This window comes from Heliconius melpomene, chromosome 4 (assembly GCF_056956725.1).
Source record: "Heliconius melpomene rosina isolate 202511_hmr_F chromosome 4, ASM5695672v1, whole genome shotgun sequence".
Classification (NCBI taxonomy): domain Eukaryota; kingdom Metazoa; phylum Arthropoda; class Insecta; order Lepidoptera; family Nymphalidae; genus Heliconius; species Heliconius melpomene.
In genome coordinates this window covers 7,718,856-7,734,863 of record NC_140392.1, presented here as the reverse complement: position 1 = coordinate 7,734,863, position 16,008 = coordinate 7,718,856, and the positions used below count along the sequence as shown (strand labels likewise).

Sequence of the window (16,008 nt, the reverse complement as noted above, 5' to 3'; positions counted from 1 at the left end):
CCATAACATAGGAACAAATTAGGTATTAGTGGTGTTTAAATATTATAGTTAATATTAATTGTGACGCAATTGTAGCGTATAATGTTTCGTAAAATGAGGTATATAAAAAAATCGGTTAAGTGCGAGTCGGACTCGCCCATCGAGTCTGGTAGTCAATGTAGGTCAAAGGGAAGTATAACTTATAAAACTCGACACACTTAAGTTTGCGGGCATATCCACTCAGTTTGTATGAAATGAACAACTAAATTTAATTTGTAATTATTTTTTTCTATGAAATACCTATAAATTTTAACTTTGGGGGATTTTTCCTTCAATTGTATAGTAAGTTCTCACTACGTGCCAAATTTTATACATAAATGTAGGTCGACGGGAAGTGCCCTATAGATTTTAATTACGCGGCGAATTCCATGTAAAATCCAGCATAAGATGCAGAAATGCGCGTATGTTTAATATTTCTTATTTTTATTTTTGTGCTTCTAGTTAACATAGCCCTAATTATTTAATATTAATATAAGTTTAACACCTCTACCTCATCTCGAGATATATTCTCTTCACAGACGAATGGACAACAAAGTGATCCGTCCATAAGAATTCCGTTTTTTTTTCAAATGGACATTTGTTAAAATTAAAGAAATTAAACTGCAATTTGAAGAATACATAAATATTAAGTAATTACTAAGTAGTGGGTTATAGTTCAACGTGTCAAAGGTTAAAAGTATAACTACATATAAAGTAAAACTACATTTAACAGCCTTCTTCATTAACATGAAACATTACTCATACACCGAATGGTTAAATATAACTACTACATTATACATTTACTAAGGAGTAAGCCGTTTAAAAATTAAAATTATATTTTAAAATATTATTTTTCATTATAAATAATAATTACGTTTTAATAATAAGTTCGTACGTGATCTCTGAGGAAAACTGATGATGTAAACAAACTATCTGTTGCACGATTTACATTACTTTACACACAATGTAAACGAATATTGTGTAAAATTACTTCTTGTTGTTTTCATTATTTTCTATTTATATTATATTAAACCCACACATAACTCCCGTAGTGATATATTATTCTGTTCTCCGTAAAACTCCGGATTAGGAATATGTAAATATTCATCAAATTAAAATGGAATCTAAAGAATTTTTCAAAATTGCTCTATGATGATTATGATTATATTTTTACATTTTTAAAATGTTATTTCTCACTTAGGAAAGAAAAATATGTACTTTTGAAACTTATAAAAATTGGAACAGGATTTGAACCCGCGCCTCTTTAAAACTACTAAGCCATAGTTTTTTTTCGTCCGGCTACTCTAATTTTAACCATTATTTATATAACGTAAATAAATATGATGGAAATTATGTCACAAAATAAGTAAATATTTTCCGTCAAAACAAAGTCAGTCATATAATTAAGATTTACAAGAGAATATTGAAATTGACAAAGGATGCTAAAGTTGTAAAACGAAAAACGAAAAACAAGATTTTGCACTAAGGCTTTAACACCAGTTAATTATAAATTCAACGTAAAACGTCCATAGTAATAAAAACAGAGTCCGGTTATATACACATCTTAATCTATATCTATACTAATATAATAAAGCGGAAGAGTTTGTTTGTTTGTTTGTTTGTTTGAACGCTAAGATCTCTGGATCTACTGGATCGATTTACTTTGTTTTTGTTTTGTATGAAAGCTGCATTCTTCAGAAGTGCTATAGGCTATATAACATTACATTACACATATATACTAATAAATTAAAATATTTTCTAATTTGACATGCAATTTATTCTGCCATGTTAATAACAACCGTCGTCGCTACGCGACCGCGTTCGTTACCGCGTCATTTTGATATTCATCCTTATGAAAATAAATATAATAGTCACTTTTAGCATTTCATCTAGATTGAAATTATATTTCTATAGAAATTGTATTCTTATATTTCAAGCAGGCGTAGCCGCGTCCGGGTCCGCTAGTAAAATGTATAAAATAATCCAAGAGCGCCTTGTTTCTGTAGAATAAATAACATATTTTATGCTAGTGTTAAGACACTCCGTTCCCCACTTTCCGCCGAATTTGTATTATAATAATTATTGTTATTAGGCAGGTATTAAAGTATCTTAGAAAACATTCTTTCAGTACTTACGGTGACCTTTAAAGCAGCTAACAAGTAGATACCTAAGCTTCAGAATTAAATTCATTATAAATAATTTAAAAAAAAGATTTCTAACACATTGACTTGAATGAAAATTAGTTCAGGGTTGCAGGCATTCATAGAACATTATGAGAGTACTAAACGTTTTTCTGAATACATATAAATAAAATATATTATGCTCTTATTTTCTATGTGAGCTTTTCAAAAGCTAATATAGTATAGACAATCCGTTTTTCCATTTTAGAAAGGACATAGTATATTTTTTACAAAAATATATAATATATTATTTATTGGCTATTACATAAACATAAGCTTAAGCGAGCGAAGTTGCGTTTGAGTCTCTCAAATAAAAGAAAAAAGATCTCTTCGACTTAGTTCTACAAAATGTCCTTTTTTAATGCAGTAAACATGCAATATATGAGTTATCAACATGAAATATATTGGCAGTATACACACTGTTACAATTTAAAATAAGGAAAATCTATTGAATCTTTCCAACTGTTGTTTTTTACGTGCAGTCAGTAGCCAGAATATTATTTATATAACATAATACTAACAGATCTTGATAAGTTACAGCTTTTCAATTTAAATAGTTCCCATTTTATTAATGTTATAAATTGAATTTATTATATAAAGAATAGTTACAATACAACTGAGGCCGTCATGGTGCAGGATTCGATTCCTATTTGGGAGAATTAATTATTTTAATTTCTTCGATTTTACAAAAAATAAAGCGCCGCGTTTAGTCGCGCCAATTAACGCGAATCAAGACATTGAAAATTGGGCCGAAAGTGGAGGACAGAGTGTTTTAACACTTTTTTCTCTGTCTACCCTGCTGTATGCGGGATACAGCGTGAAGCTAAAAAAATACAACTGAACTGAACTGGGTGTGCTCTTGAACTCAGGCACCGGAACAGAGACGGTTATAGAAAATTAAATATTCTCACGCACATATGTACAAGATTTTACAATTTTATTCCGTTTTTACAAAGAGTGATTTATTCGGAAATTTAAATGAGCCGGAGTATTTCCAAGCACTACCGTCATAGCGGTAAATTGAATATATTTTTATTTAAATCATGTGGCAAGATGTGGAGGATGCTTGCCAGCAGCTCGTGTTGGTGCTGTCGTGTACATTCATACTCAACAGTATATACTTTAAATTATTTATATGAAATCTTTCATTTTTAGTCATTTTTCTCATTATTAACACATGTGGATTTAATTGGGCCATTTGATGTGAAATTTAATTTGTATTGAAGTTTTTATAATTTATTCAGCTAAACAAGCCCTTTTCTACTTGACGTAGAAAATAATATACAGAAAATTTCTCATATTTTTTTCTAACAATGGTGGAATTCATATCAGTATGCATGCCAAGACGTTATTCGATTTGTATTATAAAAGAATTTCATTATTATCATATATGTAAGTATCAGACTTCATATATTTTTTGAATCCATCGACCCAATGTTAAAATATTTATATTTATTATTATATATATAAAAACTTGCTCAGACAGAAGAATGATCGTTTTTGACTCAACGGTTATTAGATCGGTTGGTGAATATTTAATGGCGCATACGGCGCTATCGCTATCGCTATAGAGAAGTGAACGCTGTTTAGATACAATATATTTTTATGTACTAAGTATATTAATTTTCATTCATATGCTACATCACTCAAAAAGGACATTATAGATACTATTATTATTTCTTTAAATTAATTCCTACATAATTCTCCGCATAAAACACTAGGGGCGTAAGTGCGGCTTCGCCCGCTGAAATCTATTGTTATCTTACCCAAATATACAAAATTTACATAAATTATAGCCTATGTGTTATTCTAAGGTATAATCTATATCGATTACTGTAAAGTTTCATCTAAATCCGTTTAGTTGTTTTTGCATGAAAGTGGAAGAAACATCCATCCTCACAAACTTACACATTTATAATAGATATTATTAAGATTTAGTAGACCCCACGACGTGTTGAATAGTTAAATTCAATTATTATCAGCTAGACTAAGAGATATTAAAATAAATATTAACAAACCCCCAAATGAGATTCGAACCAACAAACCAACAGTCATCATGTGTGATGGTCAGATAAATATTTACTAACATTTTCCACCCTTTTATTATATACATCAAAATTACTTATTTATTTTGTTTAACGTCTTGCACAAAATTGAATATCCCAATAACGTTTATAGCCACCACCTGCATTGCTGTCCTGGACAGCATCAAAGTATTTTTACCTCTTCCTAATGACTCATGGACTTTAATCGATGGTATTTATAACTTGAAACCGGTCAAAATGCAGATACCGCTTTTAAATGCGCTTTGTGACGAGATAACAATTTTGAAGCATACTTATTGTTATTGAAACGATTTGCTTTAAATACATTTTAGGCCAGTCGTGGTGCAGGGGCACAAAGAGTGACTTTAAAGGTGACTGGTTGTGGATTCGATCCCCCCTCTTAGAAATGAAATATTTATTTAAAACAGATATATTTTCATTTCTTCGCTCTGGTGTCGAGGCAAAGTGCGGCGTTGAGCTCGGCCACTCAACACGCAATGCCTGCAGAATTCGGCGGAAAGTTGGGAACGGAGTGTCTTAGCACTAAGCTCCCTATTACTACTAGCCAAATAACTTTTTTATGGTATTTACATATGAGTAACAAAATATACCAACCAATTTCACGTTTTGCTTTAAATATGTGAAAATAAAACGAAATCATATTTCGTTCACATATTAAATATTCGTTGCGCGATTCCAATGTAAATGTAGAACGATACAATAAACTTTTATTTTTTTCATTTATATTAAATCTTTACAAATCTGTAATGTCTGGTTTTTAGAGGGAAACCAAATGGTTTTTTTATCTATGTACAGCATTTTGATATTGCTAGCAACATACGCTATATTAACAAGTTCCTCTTTTGAGGAATTTCAATAAGAAACAGTCTCAAGATATTAAATATTTTTTTATGTTGCTTAATATTTGATACACTATGAATTATTTATCAAAGTCAGTATATTTAAGTAAATACTCATTCTCATGTTGTAACGTTTTTTTAAGGATTTAAGCAAAAATAGTCATCTTTGACTTCGTAGATAAGGAGTATGGTAATGTCATACAAACATCATATAAATTAACTTGAACAAGGAGGAAAACAAGAAATAACATATAAAATATACAAATGAAAACATAACATGGTTATAAATATATAATTATATTGTAATTTCCTTATAAGCAGCAGTAATACAATATATTTTGTTCAATATATCATTATGCTTACTATTATTAGACATTGTAGTTTCACAGGCTATTTATAAAATAACATGGCCTTAGAAAGTCGAGCATATAAAGTTTCGTAAAATTTATACTAAATAAAATATTATTTTAAAAAACTTTCTTAAATATAAACTTAGTTTATGTTTTTTCGTGGTGTACCTATTGTATTATACAAATCGAGCCCTTTCATTTGACGCCCGTATCGGAAATTATGTAAAAATTTACATTTTTGTTGTGGCGGCCATTTTGGATTAATAGGCTTGAATATAATTCCATTGTCATCAGAAGGTGAAATTAAGTTGAAGTCGTAATTTAAATTTCAGCTCAATCGAACACACATACTAACAGTCAAATACATATATTTTTTTGATCACACGGTCTTTCTATTTATCTAACGTAATACTATCGTAGTACAAAAATCCTGTCACAGGATACGTATAAGGAACTGATATAGAGCATTAGTTTTTATCAACCCTCAAAGCGTATTGTATTTCCGTTAACGGATACGAAGGATACTATGATTTCTAACTTCCGAAGTAGGACCAGATATAATGGTTTTAAATATATATATATACTAGCGGCCCGCCCGCGGCTTCGCCTGTGTGAACTACGTTATTATTAATTTCTGTCTCCATGAGTACCTACGTCGTCCTATAAGTGACGTCCACGCAAAATTTGAGACTCCTAGCATTTGTAGTAACGAAGTTTCATACAAACTTTCAACCCCAAAAACAACCCCTTAGAAGTCGAATATTGCAAATTCCTATCTTAGCGAGCACCTACGTTCTATAACTAACTCCTATGCAAAATTTGAGATTCCTAGCACTTGTAGTTTCTGAGATTTCGTGATGAGTGAGTGAGTGACCTTTCGATTTTATATATATAGATTTATAATAACTAAATAATTTATATTTGTATATATTGTTTGCCTGTTTATATATAATTAAATGTCTATTTAATTCTCTATTATAGTTAAGACAGAAAAGCATATATATTTGTTTTTTGTACTTGCATTTTTTTTCCCTTCGCAAATCGCTTCGAAATAAGTAAGGTTTCTCGTAATACCAGCACTTTGTCTAGAACGTGCATGTGTCCATCCATTTTTACGGCATCCGGAAGGGAGGATAAAAGGATTTAAATATAACTCTAGGATATAACTGTCATGGATCGTAGACGGTATGCTTTAGTTTACAGTTCCACGTAACATTTTTATTTAAATGTTTACTTTTTTATTTATTTTCAGCATTTTTTTCATCTCACTCTATATCCCGCGTACAGTAAAACAAGCAAAGGAAACCTGGGAACGTAGTGTTGCCATTAAGCCACTTCCGTTCCTCATTTTCCCTCGAATATTGGAAGCATTGCATGATGTGTGGGAACTTAACTCCGTGCTTTGCTCCGTGATTATTCATTTTCTTGAATGGAAATCGAATCCAAAACTGTCCCTTGCTCCATGACTGGCCTCGATCGATATTATAATTTCCTATAATTACTTATTTAAAGTTTAGTAATATCATTATTATTATATTTTTTTTATGTAGAGTAGTAGATTTCTTTTTTTATTTAATAGAGCTGTCAACACCGAAACATGATCGTATTTATTGGAAATATATGTAACTAGTGGACCCGAACGCGGCTACGCCCGCTTGAACTATACGAATATTTATTAAATATATTTATGAAATTATGTACAGTTTTCAATAGAGAGATGCGTTAAGCAAGCTCATTTTGGGTGACGTTTTCTAACAACAAACTTTGCAAATCGTTGCTTAGCAACGCGACGGTTGTTATTAACATGGCGAAATAAATTGTATGTCAAATTAATAAGTATTTTAATATATTGGTATATATCGAAAATATTACAAATATGAGAAAAAAAAGTATCCTATGTTCACCCCGAGACCCCTAAGTATCTCTATATGTGTATTTTATCACAATAGAATTAGCGGTTTGGCCCTGATTGCGTAAAAGACAGACAGACAGACAGACAAACAGACAGAGTTACTTTCGAATTTATAATATACGTATGGATTATCATTCTATATTATGTATTTTTAAACTAATACATATTAATTATATATTATGTTTATAATTGCTTTGTATGGTATTATTAATTGCAAAAGGAAATAATTAATTGAAACTATAACCACTTTTATGTCAAACAAGTCATAAATGTCTTACTTTACTTTCTCATGGGAAAACGTATCGCCTTTAAATCCATTCTCTAAGTAGTCTTAAGGTGATAACCTATATGATGAAGAGAACAGCTTTAACTTGTTTCCACACTTCTAAGGTTTAATACTGATTGTTTGAATAACGTGTGAATGTTACGAAGTCAACCCATAGAAGGGTTGTTTCGTAAGAAATTATTATTTGTGTAAAGAAATAGGGGATTCTTGGCTTCCGAATAACGCAGGGAAGGCATGGAGGGAGAGTTAATACTCTCCGTTCTCCCGTTCCACTCAGTTGTGAAGAAATTGCGTGTTGCGCGTCGAAACTTAACGCCGCGAATTTGCTTGTTATCAGAGCGAAGGAATGAAAACTATTCATTACATCGAATAGGAATCAAACCTACAACGTCGCGTTGATTGTCATACACTACCACCACTGCGCCACGATATTCTCAATTGGTTTATTACTTTTATAAATTATACTTCTATAATATAAATATGTACGTGTATAATATATGTATATAATTTTTAGTTTTTATTTCTTTTTATTTTAAAATTATTATTTCATTTTTGTTTATTTTGTTTATTTTTTTTTTGTTTACAGGAGCTGAATGTGTCGCGTATTATTTATTGGCACGAGTTTTTTGAAGTTATCTTCATGGTAGCCACTTGTAAGTTTTTTTTTTTATTTAATTTATTTTGTTTTTAATTTTATTATATTGGCATTTTAATATTCTATTACGTCATATATTTTGCTTTTCAGAATTTTAGTTGTTGTTATCCTCAAACACTAAAATAGTATTATTAATTATAATAACAATATTTTCCTTCATCATTCATGTATATCTAAAACACTTTGCATAATATTCTATAATTTTCTATAATAAGTAATATTCTATAATTAAAAGGGAAAATGCACACCGGAAATACAACAGATTCTTATCGAGCTGCATCGAAATCCTATTATAACAACTTATTTAAGAAAATTTTTTTTAAAAATATTATCAAGTAAAGTACAAATATCTCTATATATATAAAGTCGGTTAACTAAATAGAGTGTATCGGGTCGGTTATGATAACTGGCTTTCTATTATTATGGTGGCAATACGTTAGACAACTTTGAATTAAACATGAGCAAGCGAAAGGAAACGCTATACTATGTCATGGTTGGCAATTTTCCTAGAAAATATGTGTTTATTATTGTTGAAATGTATTGAAAAACCACCACCTATATTAAGTTTGTCATCTCCAAACTTTGAAATCCAGGATTTGACATAGGAGTACCTAGTATTTCGGTTCAAATCTAGGACATATATCGCATATTTACAATTATAGTGACCTAATCGAAGAAAGATCATGATTTTGAGAGAAAAAATATATATAAATAAATAAATCAACAATTAATTTAAAAATTATTTACTACTCTATCATCTAAAATAATTATTAAGCCTAATTTTTGTACAAAAACGTAATTGTACACATCTTTATTTAACGTTTCCCAAAATTTGATATTTTTAAATGATCTCTATAATTCTAAAGGTGCGATATGTACAATAGTAGTATCTAATTCTCACAATTCCGCTCTCTCCGCATCCGCACAATTAATAAATGAAGACCAAACACTGCAATTTTCTTTAAAACAAATATTAAATACATTTTGGACATAGTTTGAGATAATATATATATATATATATATATATATATATATATATATATTACATAGTCATCGAAAAATGTCACCAAGACCAACCCTAATTTATATGAACGGGGACGTAGATTCAATTTCATCTTATTTTCCGCCTGCCCGGCCTTTATTCTAGAATCTTCGCCAAAAATATTTGCCCCGAAATTGCTTCTCGTTGTGATGATAAAAAACGATAAAAAACGAGAGGGCGAAGTTTTCGACAACATAAAACTGAAACTCGTTACCATGTAATACGTTCTATAGGTTAAAATTTACATTAGCTATATAACTTTTGAATTGACAAAGAAATTTATTATGCATACATATTTTATTCTATTGCATCATTCATAGGTTCGATGCCTGAAATAATTTAATGCGTTATAATATAAAATGTAAATATAAATCAGCTTACACTGTATCCCGCACACAGCAGGTAGGCAGAGGGGACCTACTTCTAAGACCCTGTTCGCCATTTTCCGTTGAATTCTGGAGAAATTGCGTGTTAAATGGCGGAGTTCAACACCACCATTTACCTCAACACTAGAGCGAAGTAATGGAAATATAAATTTAAATAAATAACTTAATGCAATATATAAATCAATTTCTCATAATATTTAAACATTTAATTAAAATTACTTATTTTAAATTAGCATAGTATTTACACTCTTACGTCATACAATACAGCAAATAGCATAAATCTAGGTCATACTATTTTTTAAATGCTAGCAATATATTCTAAGTAATAATGTATTTGGATGCATTTGAATTTTTATACAAATAAACTAACAAAACAAATAGTGCTGCACCTCTGCATCCACGGTGCCCTGATTCCGCTGGTCAAGGTGCAGGCGCGGCTGTCCATGGTACCGTCAACTTGTCACCGTTTCAGATTTATATATCTTAGCTGGTCTTATAGATTTTTTATTACCTATTTATTGTTTTTTTTTTGTTGTTCGCATATAGCAGTAACCCATATCTTTCGCTAAGATGCTCTGTTCCCCATGCATCGCCCAATTTTTGATTATTTGGGTGTTAAATGGCGGAGCACAACGCCGCGTTTTATTAATTTTGTCGAATGAAAATCGAACTCACTACCGTCGCGTTCACTGTCGCTGTGCTACTGCGCCACGACGGAAATGGAAGTGTCTTAATGGGAACGGAGTCTAACACTATGTTCCCAGGTTTCATCTGGCTACCCCTATATAGAAATAAAAAAAAAATGAAAATACAAAATATATTTTAATTTGGTACAAACCGACATCTATATATATAAAAGGACTTGTCCTCACTGACTGAGGTAAGACGCACGCACAGCCGTAACTGCTGATGGTAGAAACGTTAAATTTGGACAAAAGTTTACTTTCGTAATCTGGACATCCACTAAGAAGGGATTTTGAAAAATTTTAACCCTAAAGGGGTGAAATAGGGGTTCAAAGTTTGTATGGAAAAAATTTTAAATCGGCACCGATTTTTATAAAATTTGAAATTTAGGTTTTTAAAAGTATTTAATTGAAGACTTGTTTCATCGTTTTCTAGAATTCTCTCCCTAAGGGTGCAAATAAGGGGTTGAAAGTTTGTATAGGTTTTTTTTAAATCGTCACCAATTTTTATAAAATTTGAAATTCAGACTCTTAAACGTATATAATTAAACACATGTTTCATGGTTTTCTAGAATTCACCCCCTAAGGGTGCAAATAAGGTGTTGAAAGTGTGTATGGAAAAATCTTTAAATTGCCACCGATTTTTATAAAATTTGAAATTTAGACTCTTAAAAATATTTCATTGAACACATGTTTCGTGGTTTATTTTAATTCACCCCTAAGGGTGCAAATAAGCTGCGCGCGTCCGCTAGTAGAATATAAAACCTAAACATCTTACGAATGCCGTGACTAACTTCTTCCGCTTAACCGAGTTCAGTAGCGTGACTTTGCGAATTTCCCTCTTCAAGAGAGGAATTAAAGTATTTATGTTAGAACTGAAGATATACGACTATCGGTATAGTTTTACTATATTAATAGAGTAGTCTGTATATTATTTTAACTTCACGCTGTATCCCGTAAAGGGAATCTATAATCGGTGGTAAAACACTCTGTTGCCCACTTTCCGCCGAATTTTCGTGATGTTAGGTAGTAGCGGTCAATACCGGGCTTTACCTTGTTATGAAAGCGAAATTATTTAATTTAATTAATTTATTGTCTGGATTGAGAATCGAACCCACTCTCACGTTTACACACGCTGTGTCACTGCGCCACGAAGGCTTCAAGACTAGCAAGTATGTACACATACCACCGATTGTCATGACAACGCTTTTTAAAAGAATAATCGAAGGCCGAATGCGCTATGATATAGCAGCTGTTGTATATTTCTTAGAAAAGTTTTAATGATGAAGAAAAAATATATGCCCAGATTCTCTGTGCTCGAGAAATGAAAGTCCTCACAAGGTCAATCAAAGGACGATGAAAAAGCGATTTTTAAATTGGCTATAATTTTTATTGTTTTGATGGTTTTGATTTACTTAGGCCGTTGTGGTGTTGAGGATGTGTTGGCACGGTTGGGACTGGTAACAAATTTAAATACTGTCAGTGTGGATTCGAAACCTGTTCGGGATAAAATTAATTATAATGATAATTGTCTTAATACCCACGCCTTACATTTTCTTTCTAGAAAGCTATATATTACAATAAAACAAAAAGAAAGCGATTTTTTGACATTTTTACTACATAATAGCTATAAGAGCTGCTTTTGCCAAAAAAAAAGATAATACACATACAATGTGGATTATAAAAATTAAACTTCCACACTTTTGTTCGAGGAATCGGGCTAGGTAATACCCGCCTATAAATAGGCACTTAGAAATGGGCTTTAAGGTTTTATCGTCGAAACTATTTACTTTTAGGTTCTTTCCCAATATATTTCTTATTTCTTTCCCTGATATACTTGGCTTTATGTACATGTATGTTACGTGTAGTATTGGTTGTTCTTATTTGTATTTTAATATCTTATTGTGTTTATAAATGTAAAGTGACAGCTTATATTTTTTTCTTCAGTGAAGCTCTATGTCATATTTTGAGGAGTAGGCAAAGAGAACCCAGTGTCAGGCAGTTCTTCTCCCATTTCTGATTCCAAATTTAAATAGTCAAATGTCAATGTTTTCAAATTGCGGTATTTAACCCTGTAGTTCTACCTTATCAGAGCGAAGAAATAAGATTAATTCATTCTTCTCTGTGGAAATCGTACTCACAACCATCGCAGCTACACTTCGCCATGGTAGCCAAATTTCTTTAGTGCAATTATCAAGAAATAATTCCTTTTGTTCTACCGTCTTTGTACAATGTCTAATTTAAGGACGCTAAGTAATGTATGAAGCAGGCCAGCCGTGTCAAGGATACTATACGTTCCACATTCTGAAGTTACAAGTATCCTAACCTGATTAGCTGGTTTAGAGAATAACACTATTAAATTACTCCTTTGGTTAACTATGAGAACTGTGAATCTGAATTGGGAGATGCTAAGAAGATGCTTATATTTAGTATAGTAAGTAAAGTAGTGGGGAAGAGGCACTGTAAGTGTAAAGGTAGTGGATTCTCATTCGAGGAAATTATATATCTTATATGTATTTTCCTTTAGTTGCAACTTAACATGTAATGCTCCGGAATTCGGCGGTGAGTGTGGAACGAAAAGTTTTAACACTAGGTTCCCTAGTTCCTAGGCCTACCCTGCTAAGTGCAGGGTAAAGCGTATTGCTTGAAAAAAAAAATTGTAGATAGTTCTTTAGTAAATTAGAAATGTACATTTTTTATATATAAATTACGATTAAAATAAGAATAATTTAACAAAAAATATATATTAAAAGAAATAAAGGCTAGCAATATAACAACTTTTCGCTAAACCTGTCCGCCTAAGTGAATAAGTTTGTTGTCGTCTAGACCTAGAGGACCAGCCACTTTCAAAGTTAGTCGGTGACAGTGCATCTAAGCTTCGCAATATGACATTAAAAACTTTATTGGAAAAAATAAATAATAAAATAGAATAAATGGTCAGTGGTCGACGTTATAAACTGAGAATTATTGCTGGTCGTTCTAAGATGAAACTTTTATTTTTATTTGCACATTTTACCGTATTGTGGTCAGAATTTTCACGTAGATATTTGTAGGTATGTATATAAATGATTTGACTCCCTCGGTTTGCTTGAGACCCGCCGCCGGGAACCTAGTGTTCAAACTAAATAATAATTTATTTGAAAGTAGTGTCTTAACACTAAGTTCCCTCTGCATAGCTTACTTTATGAGGGATACATAAAACTTGTTTACAATAAATAATTTAAACTTCAGACCAAATTGAATATGTTTTCCATAAATTTAAGAGATTGCAAAATCAGAAATTCTGATAAAAAAACGTAGTAAGGTATGTAATTTATGAAAGAAAACGGCATCTCAAGATCGATCTCAGACTTGAGAGCGCTTTATAAATAAGGGCCTTAGTTAGAATTTAATAAATCTGATATTCTCATGAGTTTTACAGTTCAAAAACTACATAAAACAAGGGAACAACTTTATTATTAATGCGCATCTGTGCTCTAGACACGTAAAGTAAGGAGACGTTCGATAAAAAAGTTAAGGAGTTTGTTGCCTCGTGGCTGTTATAATTTATTTAGTATCTTTTTATTTTCAGTATATAAATTATATAATATAATTTTCTTGCATATCTTAAATTTTGGTCGAGAAGAGAGAGAGAGAGAAGAGAATCGAAATATAGAAAAAGGTGTTTAAATCAAATATACACCAAAGAATAATCTTAGTTAATTAAAACGAAAGACTATTTTAGTATCAGTTCATATTTCATAACTGTAAATCATGGTTTACAAAGTAAATTTGCTTAGATTCTCTTCTAATAATATACTTTTTCATCGATAAAGCCTTAAATGGTTGTTCCTTCATTATAAATTTATTCTAGACTTTTATGGTGCTTTCAATCATAGTGTATAATATTTCTATTAACATTGCTAGTTGCCTTAAAAGTAGTAATTACCTTCAATTGAAATGTTTACTTACCGTTTAATATATCTATTTATACCTAATTTGCTATAAAAGATAAAGTACTAGGCATATACATGGTTATCTCTATGTAATATAGTAACTTGAAAACATACGTTAAGACATATCTAAATGGAAATAATATTTTTTTAGCTTAGCGCCTTATTCCGTAATAAACACTTAGTTCTACATTTTCAACGGAGTGTCTCTACACTAGGTTCTCTCTGCCTATTTACCTGGTATACGGCAGACAACGTGAAGCTTCATAATATATCGTAGTAATTCAATGTTGAGTTAAAATTTAACTAGTAAGGAAAACACAGTCGGTCTAGTAAGGAAAGTAGTACGTGTAAAAATTTAAACGAAGCGAGATTCGAACCCGTGTCACTTGATAGATGGTTTCAATGAGGCGGTTCGAGTCCCGCCACGTTTTAATATTATTTTTGCTGTCTGTAGGAATAATAAAATTGTTAAAATGTAACTTCTATTTAAATAATCGCAATTCTTCCGGATTGCTAGGTTTCCGAATCGAGAGAATACAGAAGGGATCAATCTAAATTACAAACTTTACCGCTGTGGAGCTTTACCGCAATCGATCACACTTTTAGAATACTTTCAATCAATATATCCGTTGTTATAACGTCTAAATTCAGCTGAAAAATTGTTGATTTCGCTCATAAGATTCAGGATTTTTTAATTTTTCATGAGACCCCCATAGTTCAGGGGCACAAGGATGCGACTGTAAAGGGGCGATTTTCACTCAGGGGGTGAAATATTTAGAAAAGTCGATCGTCTTCGCACTAGATTCCCTAGATCCATCTACTATGTGCGGGATACAATGTGAAACTAATAAAAGTGTTCTGTAAACTATTCTTGTTAATATAATAATTATGATGGCATATTTGGCGCTATTTGCCATACATGTTTCTCTTACAAGTTCTGCCAAATATACAGAAACCTACTATTAGGAACCTGTTTCTCCCTTTCCGTATAATTTTCCATATATTGCGTTCTTAGTGCCGGAACTAAACCCCGCGCTAGCATATATTAATAACAAAAAATAAAGTAAATTAACATAAGGCTTATTAAGTAGAAACCTTGAACGATAAGTATGCAGGGCTGTTTAACATAATAAATTAGGATCGTCCTAATTAAGTGAAGGTAATTAGTTAATGTCATCAGCGACAAGGCAGGCGGCATCGTGACCTTAGGGTACAGTCACCATTTCACTTATGTTTATTATGTATGGGATTTTGTATGGAATTTTCAATGGAATCTTGTATGGAATGGTTACTGTAGCGTGGAATTCATGTCATACATAGTTTAGGTATAGTATGCTTGGCGAGTCCTGGATGCCTTGATGCTTTGGATGGCTGCGCAGATTTCATTGTGGGATTTTTCTTACTTTTGATATTTTTTTCTCGAATGATGAAGAAGTTTCTGAAAGCTTAATAGCTCGGCCTCGAGTTGAAGAAAGTACTGTTTCTACTGAAATGGTCAAAATTATGATAAAATTTTTATGGATTATGTGGCTTAGTGAATAAATTAAAGGGTTTTTAGCTATAGTAACTATGTTATATACACATATTATTATTTTTTTAAGTAAAACTAAAAATAAAGGATTTTCTATGAATCAAATTTCAGAGTTACGTTTTTTG

The 16,008-nt window shown here is 31.4% G+C and overlaps 1 protein-coding gene across 2 annotated transcripts in view; it reads left to right on the top strand.

Moving 5' to 3' along the window:
• Nucleotides 1–16,008, top strand: part of sigmar (Tumor necrosis factor alpha-induced protein 8-like protein sigmar) — a 45,099-nt gene that overhangs the window by 12,556 nt on the left and 16,535 nt on the right. Inside the window, exon 2 of one of the 2 annotated variants that reach the window (XM_085208394.1) lies at nt 8,238–8,304. The exons of the other annotated variant lie outside the window; for it this stretch is intronic. Coding sequence (XP_085064520.1) covers nt 8,238–8,304 — 67 coding nt within the window. The remainder of the gene's footprint in view (nt 1–8,237; nt 8,305–16,008) is intronic. 2 annotated transcript variants of the gene reach the window in all.